The sequence below is a fragment of the Cydia strobilella genome, chromosome 14 (genome assembly GCF_947568885.1).
Source record: "Cydia strobilella chromosome 14, ilCydStro3.1, whole genome shotgun sequence".
Lineage (NCBI taxonomy): Eukaryota > Metazoa > Arthropoda > Insecta > Lepidoptera > Tortricidae > Cydia > Cydia strobilella.
This window is the reverse complement of record NC_086054.1, coordinates 13,861,462-13,877,143: the sequence shown is the minus strand read 5'-3', so window position 1 is coordinate 13,877,143 and position 15,682 is coordinate 13,861,462. Positions and strand designations below refer to the sequence as shown.

At 40.0% G+C, this 15,682-nt stretch overlaps 1 protein-coding gene across 1 annotated transcript; it reads left to right on the top strand.

The window, feature by feature from the left end:
• The first annotated feature begins 1,818 nt into the window (after positions 1-1,818).
• LOC134747287 (uncharacterized) lies at positions 1,819-12,916 on the top strand. The gene is made up of 6 exons (XM_063681910.1): positions 1,819-1,896; positions 4,937-5,009; positions 5,290-5,366; positions 6,179-6,272; positions 9,339-9,463; positions 12,508-12,916. The coding sequence occupies exons 2-6, from the start codon at positions 4,949-4,951 to the stop codon at positions 12,595-12,597; spliced, it is 447 nt and encodes a 148-aa protein (XP_063537980.1). The 5' UTR covers positions 1,819-1,896; positions 4,937-4,948; the 3' UTR covers positions 12,598-12,916.
• Positions 12,917-15,682: the final 2,766 nt, after the last annotated feature.

Sequence of the window (15,682 nt, the reverse complement as noted above, 5' to 3'; positions counted from 1 at the left end):
GAGCTGCCAAGGTGCTCACAAATATCTGAACACGCCTCTATTGTCAAAGCGCGCGTGTTCAGATATTGTGACCACCTCGGCCGCTCCGATATTTCTGATGGCGACTGTACAATCCCAGCTTACTATTTACACTTGAAAATTGCGATTCGTGAATAACATGTTGTCATTAATTTTAAGTGGAAATAAACCACAGAGGTTTCCGTGCTTTTTAGTATTTGTTGTTATAGCGGCAACAGAAATATATCATCTGTGAAAATTTCAACTGTCTAGCTATCACAGTTCATGAGATATGCCTGGTGACAGACAGACAGACGGACAGACGAACAGACAAACAGCAGACGGACAGAGGAGTCTTAGTAATAGGGTCCCGTTTTTACCCTTGGGTACGAAACCCTAAAAAAGAATTTATATTTTTAAATAAAACCATTGGTTGTAAAAATTGTGGTTATTAGGTATAACTAACAATTAAGTCAACTATGATCATTTATATTAGTTTTGGCTAAAACACTGACGGATATTTTAGAAAAAAGTTCGTTTGATAACACATGAAATTGTAACACACTTCGTTGTTTGTTATTGTATATTGTAGATAAGAGATGCAACTAGCCAATTTGACATCACACTACGAAGTGAAAGCAATGCTAGTTACTCGTATACCTACGTGTAAATAAGTAGGTATTTATTACAAATTATCACTGACAGTTGTAGACAAGTTTCGTGATAGTGGACTTCAAATAACCCACTTGTCACGGTTTGGGGATGTCAAAGGTTGGTGATAAGAGACAATAACATGTGACTTTGTAGCTCAACCAAACATACTGAGTACATTTTGTAAAATGTGTCTGCAAGATGCCTAGCCAACGTGCCAATCGTTTACGCTCCATGGCGTAGCGTAGTCATCTCTCTAGATAAGTCTTCCGTATTAGTGCGACAGTGACAGTTGCATTTCGTTTGAATGGTTCTCTTCTTCTTCTTCTTCTTCTTCTTCTTCCTGCCCTTATCCCACGTTATGTGGGGTCGGCACAACATGTTTTTCTCTTCCATTCTCCTCTATCTTTCGTCACCTCAGCACTGACTCCTTTCTTTCAACATGAGTGTGTTGAATGGTTGACTGGTAGAAAAGCCTTACGGCATTAAGTCCGCCATTTCTACTATCATGTATTGTGCAATAAATCTATGGTATAGTATGTATGGGCCTTAGTTGCCTGAAAATAAATGATTTGATTAAATAAATAAATAAAAGTATAAAAATTTTTTTACACGATTTCGGCATTGGTCCCATAATAAAAGTTATTCAGTACATAGAGTAACTTATACTAGAGCGGTACTGTCATAGTAAATTTTGTAACCCCAGTAAATTCACTGCCATCTGTCTACACACTTTAAAACTAAAAATAAATATTTATAAAAATACGATAAAATGTATTTAAATATGGATAAATGATTTTTTTTATTTGCATTAATTATTTTTATGATTTTGACCCATGTTCTTTCACTGATATGCGTTAAAATTGTTAAATAACAAACGAAACCGTCAACGCCATCTATACGACAGTAAGCCAAAGCTAGTAGCGCCCTCTGAACGAGAATCAAATTTTCGTGATTTTCAAGGCACGTTTTTTCCTTAGACTGTCCTCCATCCATCCATCTATTACGGAGTTATATCTATCTTTGCTTTAAATAAATAAATAAAAACTATGTAGGCAATACCAATACATTTCTAAAATATTAATTAATGGTATCAAGTATCAAGAGGGTGCAGTCGACTGTGCGATGTGTAAGTATGTATGTATTTGCGAAGTAACAAACGCTAGTGAACCCACGCCAACTGTGTTGTGTTGCGTGTTGTGTGTTGTGTCGACCAGTGAACTTAGTAGTTGTTCCAATTTTGTTAAAGTAAGTGTTCTTTGTTTAATAAAACTCAACAGTATGATTATACTTGTTTTTATAGAATAGACATCGAAATATTTTGTGCAAGATTATGTGTATGAATATAAATTACAAGTGATAAAGTGTGTGTTAATAACTTAAAAATATATAGTTGGTTCATTATTTTTTTAATCAAAAACAATCTGATTTTACACGTATTTACTTCATTCCGTATTTTGTACCTTTTGCACCTACATATTTTATTCAAATCTTGTAGCTTAAATTTGAACCACTTCCCGGTGACAATGTATTAATATGCTGATCTGATGATACAGTTGGAAGGTATCCAAAGGAACTCGTAAGACTGCATCATTATGTTGAAAAGTCTAATAAATAGGTGCAGTAACTATGAACAATTTTGGGAACAAATCAAATTATTTTATTAAATATATTGATTTGTGTTGGTCAAAGACGCCTAGTCTTACTAAGATGGCATATAGTCGCGAAATTGGGATGGGTACCGCCGTGGCGAGGTGGCATAGGGTTCATGGCGTTAGCCGCGATAGCTAAAGACGCCGGGTCGAATCCGGCCTTCACCACTGGAGCGCTTTGTCACTTTTTAGGGTTCCGTACCTCAAAAGGAAAAAACGGAACCCTTATAGGATCACTCGTGCGTCTGTCTATCTGTCTGTCCGTCTGTCACAGCCTATTTTCTCCGAAACTTCTGGATCAATTAAATTGAAATTTGTTACACATATGGAAGTTTGTGACCCAAAGATGGACATGTAACGTAAACAAATTAATTTAAAACACGGGGGCCACTTTTGGGGGGTAAATGAGAAAATAAAAAAATTTTTTTTTTTCAAAGTATATATTTTTTTATAATTTTAAGATAAACAGTTTAGAAGTTATTCAAGAAAATAGGAAAAAAATGAGCATTCCCCCCCCCTTTATCTCCGAAACTACAACGTCAAAATTTTTGAAAAAAATACACAAAATAGATCTTTACCTATAGATCACCGGAAAATCTATTAAAAATGTACAGTCAAGCGTGAGTCGGACTTAATTACTTAGTTTTTGATCCGACCCCTACGGGTTTTTTAAATACATTTCACATAATTAATACATTGTTTAAACTGTGTAATGTACGGAACCCTTGGAACGCGAGTCCGAATCGCACTTGGCCGGTTTTTCTTTGATATATAACATCTATTTAGGTGCAGTAACTTTAATTAATAATTTGGGATAAGAGGATTCTTGTAGCACCCATAAGTAGCTCAGTTGCTATTTGTTTTGTTGATAAACTTTCCGAGTAAATAAGTACTTTACTCGGAAAGTAGTCTAATCCTGTTTCTGATTTTATAGGAATTCGGAGAGTACTTAGTTCTTGATTTCTGATAAGACTAAAACAAAAACAACTGGCCAAACATTTTTACAGTGACCTTGGCATTAGGGAGCAAGGACAATCGTCTTCAGTGTCTATAAGGAGGTTTTAATGTGTAAATTATGCTTAGTGGCCATAATCGGACCCCTAATCTGTTTGTGGGTCATGAATCTCAGAATGATTTAATTAAAGCAATACTAAATGGGTACAGACTCATAAATACATACGCTTATTCATGTTTACTTCATAATTTATAGGTATTACTCGTAATTTGGTGGATAACTAATGGATGGTTTGTTTTTCTTATCCTTCAATATTTTTGAAATACACCCAGATATACAGTCAAATATATATTTGAAATCACAATTGAAACAGATTGATAACATTATGCTAAAGTTGATTTTAGGGTCGGCACAGACGGACGGCAACCCGGCTGCAATTTGTATGGAAACTGTGCAGTCGGTGTGCAGTCAGTGTGCGGGTCCCATATAAATTGCCTCCACGTTGCAATCCGTCTGTACCGGCCCTATGACGATATGCCATGCTACCTCGCGTTAAGATTCATAAAAACAAAGATAGATATAACTCCGTAATAGATGGATACAGTCTAAGGAAAAAACGTGCCTCGAAAATCACGAAAATTTGATTCTCGATCAGATGGCGCCACTAGTTTTGGCCTACACTCGTATAGAGGGGGTTTACTGTTTCGTTTGTTATTTATAATTTTAACGCATACCAGTGAAAGAACATGGGTCAAAATCATATAAAAATAATTAATGCAAATAAAAAAATCATTTATCCATATTTAAATACATTTTATCGTATTTTTATAAATATTTATTTTTAGTTTTAAAGTGTGTCGACAGATGGCAGTGAATTTACTGGGGTTACAAAATTTACTATGACAGTACCGCTCTAGTATAAGTTACTCTATGATAAAAATAAACAATTTATTTCTTTGAGTCATTATCACAGCGTACTCACATATACGCTAATGGCACTTAAGTCCTTTATGCCAGTTTTCACCATTTAGAACATTTTCCAAAAAACGAAACGATAAAAAAAAAACTATTATTTAGTTACTAGTTTATTAATTTAATTTTAAATTGTATTTTAATTTCAAGTTGTATAACAAATAAACTATTAAACCTTACAAAATTTCACGAGAATCGGTAGACAAGAACATGCGGACATACGAAAGCAGCCCAAGTAGCAGTGACGTCAGCGACGTCATACAGACGGTATTATTACGTCATAATGACATCGCTAACGTCATAATGGCGTATAAATGCTACCTGGGAGTTTGCCCGAGTCAAAACGGAGACCTTCGTTAACGCTTCGGTCAATTAGAACTACTAAACTTTAAGCAGCTTCAATCTTCTAGAAATGCAACTTAGATCTTGGTTTTACCATTCGTGACAAAAATGTTAAATTATGTCCTTTTAAAAAGTCAATTTCGGGGTAAAAGAAGTAACCTTAACAGGATTTACTAATTGATTAGATAATTTAACTAAATTAAGGGTAAAGTTTTTTAAGCGAGTCCTTAACTTAATATTTCTTGATAGGATGATTAGGATATATAAAATTCTAAGAAATTAAAAGAAATAAAATATTCAGTGTCTAGCATAAACCTTTACTTTATTTGACAGGTATTTTTAAAACTTTACTACTTATGTGTTACAGATTTCGAGCAAAATGCAGTCCAAAACTTCTGCAATCGCCGTGCTCTTACTGTTTTTATCACTAGTGTATAAATGTGAGTATGTTTTCGTCTGAACTAACAACAACACAACGCAGTATATTACGTAGTCGAAGGCGAACAACACGCAAACGCGAAGCGAAGCTATGCGGCGCGGCGCGGGGTGAATCAATCCTTTGATACCTATAGAAGTGTCCTACGTGGACGATCTCGCTGCGAACGCGAACGCCGTGGGCCCGCCGCGCCGCTTCGCGTTCGCGTTGTTCGCCTACGTAGACGCTGTGTAACTTAGATGACAGTTGAATAAGTTAATAATGTGATAATAAATATATTTCAGCGTCCGCAATTCAATGCTACTACTGCAACAGCGCCAATAACAGCGCCTGTCTCGACCCTAACGAGATCGAAGAAGAGGTATGTACAGTCATATTTCTTGCAACAGCCGTATTCGACTAGGAATGAAATGGGTATGTGATACCACGCGTAACTTACTTTTTAGGGTTCCGTACCCATAGGGTAAAAACGGGACCCTATTACTAAGACTCCGCTGTCCGTCTGTCCGTCTGTCCGTTTGTATGTCTGTCACCAGGCTGTATCTCAAGAACGGTGATAGCTAGACAGTTGAAAATTTCACTGCTGATGTATTTCTGTTGCCGCTATAACAACAAATACTAAAAAGTACGGAACCCTCGGTGCGCGAGTCCGACTCGCACTTGGCCGGTTTTTTTTTAAATGGAGGTGTTTACAGTGAGTAAATTCAATACGGGCGAATATTTAAACTGTGGTTAGACTAGGACCTAAGAAGTATATTGAGATAAATTTTCCTTAAAATACAAAATAATTCGGTCCGCAAATGTAAAACAACACCAGTTGCTTTTCGGTGAAGGAAAACATCTTGAGGAAACCGGACTAATCCCAATAAGGCCTAGTTTCTGCTCCGGGTTGGAAGGTCAGATGGCAGTCGCTTTCGTAAAAACTAGTGCTTAGGTCAATTCTTGGGATTAGTTATCAAGTGGACCCCAGGCTCCCATAAGCCGTGGCAAAATGCCGGGATAACGCGAGGAAGAAGAAAATAAGATTGGATATATACACTGTAGAACAGTAATCGTCCTGCCGCGGCTTGTATATTTCTACCTTATCTTTCTTTCTACCTAATTTCTGCTGTCAACAATACTCATACAACACATCAATCAATCAAACATAACACAATAACACATGTTCAACAGATCCGCGGACGCATCATACCAGTCGTGGACTGCGCAGTCGCTATCCCGCAGCCGATATCCGTGAGATTCTTCTGTCGGAAGATCATACAGACCAGTGAGTGCCTAACTACTACCCCACTGATGCGGCTCCACTCGGCGTGTGAGCGGGACAGCGTTATGCAAGTATAAGTATAGCGTTGTCCCAATAATACATGTCCATCAGATCCGGTCGTAGACTGCGCTGTAGCTATCTCGCAGCCGATATCCGTGAGATTCTTCTGTCGGAAGATCATGCAGACCAGTGAGTCATCACTAACTATTACCCCACTGATGCGGCTCCACTCGGCGTGTGAGCAAGACAGCGTTATGCAAGTATATAGCGTTGTCCCAACAATGCATGTTCATCAGATCCGTTCGTAGACTGTGCAGCAGCCATCCCGCAGCCGATATCCGTGAGATTCTTCTGCCGGAAGATCGTGCAGACCAGTGAGTCACCACTAACTATTACCCCACTGATGCGGCTCCACTCGGCATGTGAGCGGGACAGCGTTATGCAAGTATATAGCGTTGTCCCTATAATGCATGTTCATCAGATGTGGTCGTAGACTATACTGTAGCTATCCCGCAGCCGATATTCGTGAGATTCTTCTGTCGGAAGATCATGCAGACCAGTGAGTCATCACTAACTATTAGCCCACTGATGCGGCTCCACTCGGCGTGTGAGCAAGACAGCTTTATGCAAGTATATAGCATTGTCCCAACAATGAATGTTCATCAGATCCGGTCGTAGACTGCGCAGCAGCCACCCCGCAGCCGATATCCGTGAGATTCTTCTGGCGGAAGATCGTGCAGACCAGTGAGTCACCACTAACTATTACCCCACTGATGCGGCTCCACTCGGCATGTGAGCGGGACAGCGTTATGCAAGTATATAGCGTTGTCCCAATAATGCATGTTCATCAGATGCGGTCGTAGACTGTACTGTAGCTATCCCGCAGCCGATATCCGTGAGATTCTTCTGCCGGAAGATCGTGCAGACCAGTGATTATTACTCTCTTACTGCTGTGGCGCGACGACCCGAAGTGGATCTCGGCCTACGACACCAAAGACCGCCACGCTACTCTGTTCAAAGCCGTTTCTGTCCAGCCGACGGCCCCGAGTTCGCTGAGGTCTTTCTGCACTTCGTCTCTCCAGCGGTACCTAGGGCGTCCAGACGGTCTTCGGCCACTTGGTACTCCAGAGTACGCCCTCCAGAGTACGCCCTCCAGACTGCGCTATCTTCCCCCATCCGGACTACATGCCCGAGCCATCGGAGCCTGGCGGCTTTCGTTTCTCCAATGATGTTCGGCTCGGACACCAGATCTTCAATCTCCTGGTTCTTGCGGAGTCTCCAGGTTCCATCCTCTCAACGTGTGGGTCCCAATATCTTGCGGTAGATCTTTTGCTCGGCTACCAGCAGCGCGCGCTCCTCTTTTGTGTTAGTGTCCAGGCTTCGCATCCGTACATAGAAATTGGCCTTATGACTGTTTTGTATATTCGAAGCTTCGAAGTGATTATTAATTTTAGAAATTGTAGTCTAATGGCGTTATAACAAACAAAACCTAACGGTTGTCAAACCTAACAAACCATTGACAACCGGTTGTCCTTGTCCATCATTTTGACATTCATGTTTGTTAGAAAGAGACAACATTAAAAAAAAAAATATTTGTAAGAGGTTGCTAAGTTTTATGAATAGAAAATAATGCCACAAGTTAGCAACAAGCACGCCGATATAGATGGCGCTGTATTGTGCTATAAATATGTTTAATGATAACTGATAGATTGAGAACCAAAATATTTAGATCACTACGGTTACACTCACTAGTATTTTTAGTCGCTTTTGGCGACATGAGTGAAATATTTTGAAATATGTCTCACGATAGTTTAATTTCGTTGATTGAGAACCATTGAAAGTAGAATAGGAAACATGTTGGGACACCTGTTACGACACGACGAATTCATTAAGACCATCATAGAGGGGAAAGTTGAAGGAAAGAGGAAGAGAGGAAACCCAAGAACGGCATACTTCTTGGGTTTCCTCTCTTCCTCTTTCCAAGTGAAGGAGAAAGTGAACGTCGTGTCGTATCAGGCTGTCAAGGAAAAAGGCAAGGAGTGAAATACCTGGAGATTGCTTCACCGACAGGAGCGCAGTTTTCTGATGATAATAATGGATTGTCAAATGTCATCTTTTGATAACCAGAGTTACTGCATACGGTGCACGATCCTCTACAGTCTACATCGACCGTCAATTTAGAAGCATGATTTTAAAAAGATTCAAAGATTTGCTTGTTCAACATAGGTAAGTTACAAGATGTTAAATACATATTTCAGTATCACTATGTCGTGCCTATTGGCATACAAATTCAATAAAAATACACGCTAATCATAATATCACAGAAAAACAATAATAGTCAAATCAGGGTTATGTCATGCAGTAAATCTTAATTAGGTGAACTAAATTAATGATTACTAAACTGAAATAGATGCCATATATTAAAGAAAAAGTGACGAAGCCCTCCAGTGGTGAAGGCCGGATTCGAACCGGCGTCTAGGAGGTGCAAGGAGGAATACGTATAGGAGGTGCAAGCGCTTACTGCTTGCTCTTAGAGTTGGTCAAAGACGCCTAGTCTTAGTAAGATGCCATATAGTCGAGAAATTGAGACGGGTTCCTTCGTGGCGGGGTGGCCAAGGGGTTCAAGGCGTAAGCCCGGATTGCTAAAGACGCCGGTTTGAATCTATTTCAGTTTATAATTTACATATAGTAGTGTGACTACTTAAAATTTGTTCCCAAAGATGTGTAATAAAATAAAAATCATTTAACAAGTTTGGGAACAAATCAAATTATTTTATTAAATATTTTGATTTGTTTTTTTTTATGTGTCAAACTACTATATATAAATTAAAAACTGTAATAGATGTTCATATATTAAAGAAAAAGTGACGAAGCCCTCCAGTGGTGAAGGCTGGATTCGAACCGGCGTCTTTAGCTATCGCGGCTAACGCCATGAACCCCTAGGCCACCCCGCCACTTTTTCTTTAATATATGAACATCTATTACAGTTTTTAAAAATCATTTATTTCGGACGATTCGAGAAATAAATAAAAATTACATAATTTGACATAACATCGATTTTTTTTTCAGTTTACCACACGCGACGTGAGAACGATGTGCGTATAACTCGTGGCTGCGGCTGGATGCCCTCTGAAAAGGCGTGCTACCGCGCGGACAACAGTGACCATTTAGAGACCGTGTGCCAATGCTTCTCGGTGAGTACCTGCAGCATATAACCCGCGGCTGTGGCTGTATAGCCGCGTATCTTCTTACACTCCCCCTTTCTGGGGGTGTGAGGTGGCCATTACAGGGCGGGGCCCTTTTTGGCTGTTTCTGTCGCGTGCCGTAACGACGGCATGGTCTGTTGTTGCCAACTATGTTGGCTGTATTCTTCTTTTCTTTTTCTTGGTTGTGGTTGGCCATCATGGCTTGGTGGTCATGGTGGCCAATCTGCGGCTTTGTGGGTCTTCGGGGGCTACTCCTGCGGCACGAGCTCTCGTGGTTGGGCTCGCTGCCGGCGGAAATCTGAGGGGGCGGGCATGAAAGGAGGCTATCCCCTTCAGAAGCTGGTGATGTGACGAGTGTGCCAATGCTTCTCGTTGAGTACCTGCAGCATATAACCCGCGGCTGTGGCTATATAGCCGCTGTATAGGCTGCCTCTAGTGGATACAATCATCTAGCGACCGTGTACCGTTTTTTTTAGGGTTCCGGACCCAAAGGGTAAAAACGGACCCTATTATTAAGACTCCACTGTCCGTCTGTCTGTCTGTCACCAGGCTGTATCTCATGAACCATGATAGAATACATACAGTTGTTGTTGTGTGTAGGTACATACATTTGGAATTTTCACAGATGATGTATATCTGTTGCCGCTATAACAACAAATATTAAAATAGAAGAAAATAAATATTTAAGTGGGGCTCCCATACAACAAACGTGATTTTTTGCCGTTTTTTTGCGTAATGGTACGGAACCCCTCGTGCGCGAGTCCGACTCGCACTTGGCCGGTTTTTTGTTTGCGGGATAGACTGGATACCCAAGAGCGACCGCGGGCCGCGTGCCAATGTTTTTTTGTGAGTATGGTGCACCGGCCTTTGATGCGCGGGATAGAATGATTATCTAGAGATGATGTGCCATTGTTTCAATGTGAACTATCGCTCGGTTCACTAATTCTTTATACGTTTATTCGTACTATATCTAAGGGTTGGCCGGAAAACGGTTATATTCGCATAATCTCTTAGAAGCGTAGGTATAATCCTCCGCGTATAAGCAGGTATCTATTTTCGGCCTATTTTATTTCATTGCAAACAGCTTATGCCTAAACAGATGATAGCGCGGACGGACTATTAATCCACGGTAAACGTACGATATGCGACGAGTAAGTACTTTAATGCTTCATTAGATTCAATTATTCCATTCCAAATAGCAACGTGAATGTTTGAAAATCGAGCAATGATTGATTTGACTGTATTTAAAATAAACTATTTCACACCATGCATGAAATAAAGAACCAGTAATTATAAAAAAAAACCGGCCAAGTGCAAGTCAGACTCGCGTTCCAAGGGTTCCGTTACACAATTACACAATGGTTACAAATGTTACATGTGTTCCGTTACACAAGGGTTACATTACACAATTTAAACAATGTATTTTTTATGTGAAATGTAAGTGAAATGTCTTTAAAAAACGGATCAAAAACTAAGTAATTAAGTCCGACTCACGCTTGACTACACATTTCTAATAGGTTTTCCTGTGATCTATAGGTAAAGAACTATTTTGTGTATTTTTTCCAAAATTTTTGACCCAGTCTTACATATGTATACCAAATTTCAACTTAATTGGTTCAGTAGTTTCGAAGAAAATAGACTGTGACAGACGGACAGACGGACAGACAGACAGACGCACGAGTGATCCTATAAGGGTTCCTTTTCCGTTTTTTTCCTTTTGAGGTACGGATCCCTAAAAACTTAGATAGCAGTTTTAAACACAAGTTCTATTTATTAAGTCGGATAGAAATATAAAAAGTAGGTGAGTTGACCGTGACATCATAGTGTAATGTTTAATATTAGCAAATCGTTTTGACAGTTCTAAAAAAGAAACTGATTTGACTGGTAGGAGAATGAAGACCCTATTCGGCGTACCTGTGTCGCCGGGCTGTCCCCATAATAGTGTTATTCATAAATGTACCTATGTCAAATCAATTAGTTTATAGTCGTTTCTCCTTACCCATCTGTTATTGTGTTGTTATGCTATTCGTATTTATTAGAAAGCAATAACATTTAAAGAAAGGACGCTTCGAGGAATTTAGTACATTGACCCGCCTGTTTCTATCTCTATCGCACGCGCGTAATAATGTTGCTGTACCGCTCCCTCAGTGTCATTGCCCGCCGTCATCATTGGGCGGGACAGCTATATTATTAGTATTATTACGCGCAATCAAATAAAGGATCAGGATAACAGATGTTGCGAATAGTCAGTGACTATACAGTGACTATTCGCAGCATCTGTTTAGTCACGTGACTGTTTCCATGAATTATTTAAAGTTTCTAATTGGCGTTTTAAATTAAAGCAGTGGGGGGACACTCCTCCTTTCGGGCAAACTCGGCTCCGTTCGGCTCAGCATTGCTCCGAACAATTATTAGTGTTGGCACAACTTGTTGACGTCCCTTTGCGTGCAACGACCACAGATAAGATAATGACTTGAATTTTGACAACCCTAAATAGCCGAAAGGGATAGTGCCATACATTAGAAAGGGACAGCATGATTCGACCCTGAATCGCTGTCAAACTTCGGGTTTGTAGGAAGTGTCCTTTCTGTACGGTAGTACTATTTATTTTGTGATTAAACGCCAAGCACGAACAAATTGTGCACTCTGACCCTCCAATTCCCTATCTCTAACTCACGCGCATAATTCGGTATACTGCTGTTCCGCCGATGATGCCGGCGGTCAATGCCACTGTGCGAGCGGGTGAGCGTACAATTATGCGCGTGCAACAGAGATGGGAACTGGCGGGTCAATGTACGAAATTATGCGCGTGCAACAGAGATGGGAACTGGCAGGTCGATGTACGAAATTTCTCGTCTATTAGCGTCGTTACTTTAACGATAGGGCCTACCGCGAACCACCTTCGACTTGTTGCCTCCCTGTCACACTTACGTACGAATGTACAAGTGCGACCGAGAGGCAACACGTCGTACGTGATTCGCGGTAGGCCCTCAGTATTTTCGAGTATTTTTAACTATTTACATTTGTTTCAGGACCACTGTAACCGCGGTGACCACGTCAGCCCTGACACTGCTGTAACTCTCTTTCTGTTACTCTCTTCTGTCCTATTCTTCTACCGTTAGATGATTTCTAATAAAGGTTCTTCGTTCAATTGACGACCAGTCTGTCCTGAAGCCGATGGTCCTGGGTTCGAATCCCGGTAAGGGCATTTATTTGTGTGATGAACACAAATATTTGTTCCTGAGTCATGGGTGTTTTCTATGTATATAAGTATGTATTTATCTTTATAAGTAGGTATGTAAATCGTCGCCTAGCTTTGCTTAGTTTGGGGCTAGATTGATCTGTGTAAGATGTCCCCTAATTTTTTATTTTATTTAATCATTTAATTAGTAAATGTTAGTTTATTACCATATTAACGACTTTATTTGTGATCTATAATTTATTTTTCGTTATATTCTTAAAATACTTAAAATCTGACTAAACTAACATATAAGACTGCGATGGTTTAATTTTGCATATATTTTATTTATAAAATTGTAATTCATTTTAGTAGCTTGTAAGTTATATTTCTGACATGATTTTAAAATTGTTATATAATAAATTATCTTATCTTATCTTATCTTATCTTATCTTATCTCATCTCATCTCATATAGTGGTAATAGATACCCACACGTATACATTTTGTGATAATCTTAGTAATTGACTGAGCAAAGCGTAGGTCTCCAGTACTGCTAGGGCAAAAATGCCTTATTATTACTATTATTATTGGGGCGTTGTGGGCCTTTGAGTGTCACGTCGACCAAACAGTGATCTATTGTGACGGCCCTTTAAAGCTCATTAGTAATGCCCGTTGAATCCAGAAAATTCCAGATTCTTTGGGCCGTAATGTTCTGTACCTCATAGGGTTGCAGTTTGCAGTACGTGCTACCCTAAGTAGGTATAGGTACTTCTTTTTGACATTAGTGGTCCACAAGAACAGAGAATGTGCATTGCAGTCTCCTCTGACTCCTGGCAGAACCTGCATGTCGGATCTTGTTTCTTTCCTATTAAATTTGAAATGTGTGTTTGTTCAACTTGCAGTGTCCAATCAGTATTCTAGTCACCGCGCAGGTTTTGTGTCTTTTGAGCCCTAGAAGCTCCTTAGCAACTTTGCTGTTGAACCCTTTGATTAGAGCTTTCGAGTGTTGTTGTCCTTTGACGAACCTTAATGAAAAATGCCACAGAGCCACTATTTTGTATGTTTAGACGTTTTTTTTTCCTTCACGCAAAAGGCTGCAAGGATTTCGATAACATTTCGCACTCATAGTATAATTATAACCTGAAAAAGGATAAAGAACACGTTTTATCCCGGAATTCATTACCCAAAGGAATATTGTACGAGGGTTCAGTCGCCATCAGATATATCGGAGCGGCCAAGGCGCTCAAAAATATCTGAACATGCCTTATTGTCAAGATGTTAAGTACGTATTCGTATGGCGCTAAGACTTGGACATTGAAAGCTGCTGACCGCAAACGCTTTGACGCCTTCGATATGTAGTGCTGGAAAAAGATGCTCCGTATCAGAACTCAAAATCAAATCAAATCAAAATCTCGTCGCGGCTGTCATCTGAATGTCTTATCATCATCTTCCTCTTCACCTTCTATCAGCATTTTGCCACGGCTCATGGGAGCCTGGGGTCCGCTTGGCAACTAATCCCAAGAATTGACGTAGGTACTAGTTTTTACTAAAGCGACTGCCATCTGACCTTCCAACCCAGAGGAAACTAGGCCTTATCGGGATTAGTCCGTTCTCCTTACGATGTTTTCCTTCGCCGAAAAGCAACTGGTAAAAATATCAAATAATATTTCGTACATAAGTTCCAACTCATCCCGATCATTCCGAAATGATATTTCGTACATAAGTTTCGTTGTTATCCGAATGTCTACGTAGAGTTTTTGAATACTTCAGTCATATTGCAAAGAAAGACAGTGGCAACCTCGAAAAGCTCATTGTAACCGGCAAAGTAAATGGGAAAAGGCCTGGACGTGGACGCAGTCCAATACGTTGGTCTGACCAGATCCGCACCGCTCTTGACTCCACATCAGTTCACATGGCTCTCCACACCGCCAGACAGAAACAGATGGAGAAAGATCGTAAGAGAGAAACTGATACAAAAGGGTGGTCATGACCCTCAATATTGAGGAATACGATGCAAGGAGAGTGCGTGTTCAGGTGTTTTTGAGCACCTCAGCCGCTCCGATATATCTGATGGCGACTGTACCTACATAGGGGAGTGGTAATGGAGTGGAGTGGGTAAATATTTGTACCAGTTTGACGATTTCTACGCAGAAAAAGTCGCGGGCAAAGTACTAGTTTCAATTATTTTTGGAATACAACCCGCTAACCAACAGACATATTGTTTGCCAATAAATGCTTACTTATAGGCTTTTATTCGGACCCTTCGATTACGAAACCCCAAAAACACTAGCCTGAATCAGGCTAATAGCCCCGAATTATATTTTCGAGTATACTTATTTGTAATTTGATATTATGTATATCAGACTTGCAGTGAACACTAGTAAACAGATGCAAAAGCTCTGGTGGCGGCGCGGGCTCACGCCGTGTTTGAACGCCCTTTATTTAGGTTAAGCTGCATGTGGGGCTCCCATGTCAGCGGGTCCGTGGATTAAGCAAACGCATATATTTTTGAGAAAAATATGTTTTTTTTCGGAATCAGTAAAGCTCACACCACCTGGCACAAGTATATGTTATACTTAAAAGGTTACAACCTCATTACTATTTCAAATTTAGGCAAGAAGACTAAACCAGCAGCTGCAGAATGTCATTTCCTATGCAAGGCTCTTCAATCTCCTAACCTAAGCACTCAAATTTAAAACATAAACTTAGCTTTCCGTGCACTAACAACATATCCAACTTTTAAAATTAGTTACGTAAGAATCATAAAAAGTTGGCTGCTTTCAGAAGAATGAAGCGTCTAACTAACGTCATTTAGCTTCATAGGTGGATGTCATACATATAAGTAAATAAATATATCTGCGCTCGTACTTGCATATTAGTGCGAGCGAGATGTATAGAAAGTAAATTACGTGGCCGTTAGCGTATATGTCAGTTTTGACACTGTCAGTGACTCATGGTCACTAAAAGCGCCACTTGCACCATCCCACTAATCGGGGGTTAACCCGAACCCAGTGTCAAATTATAGTGT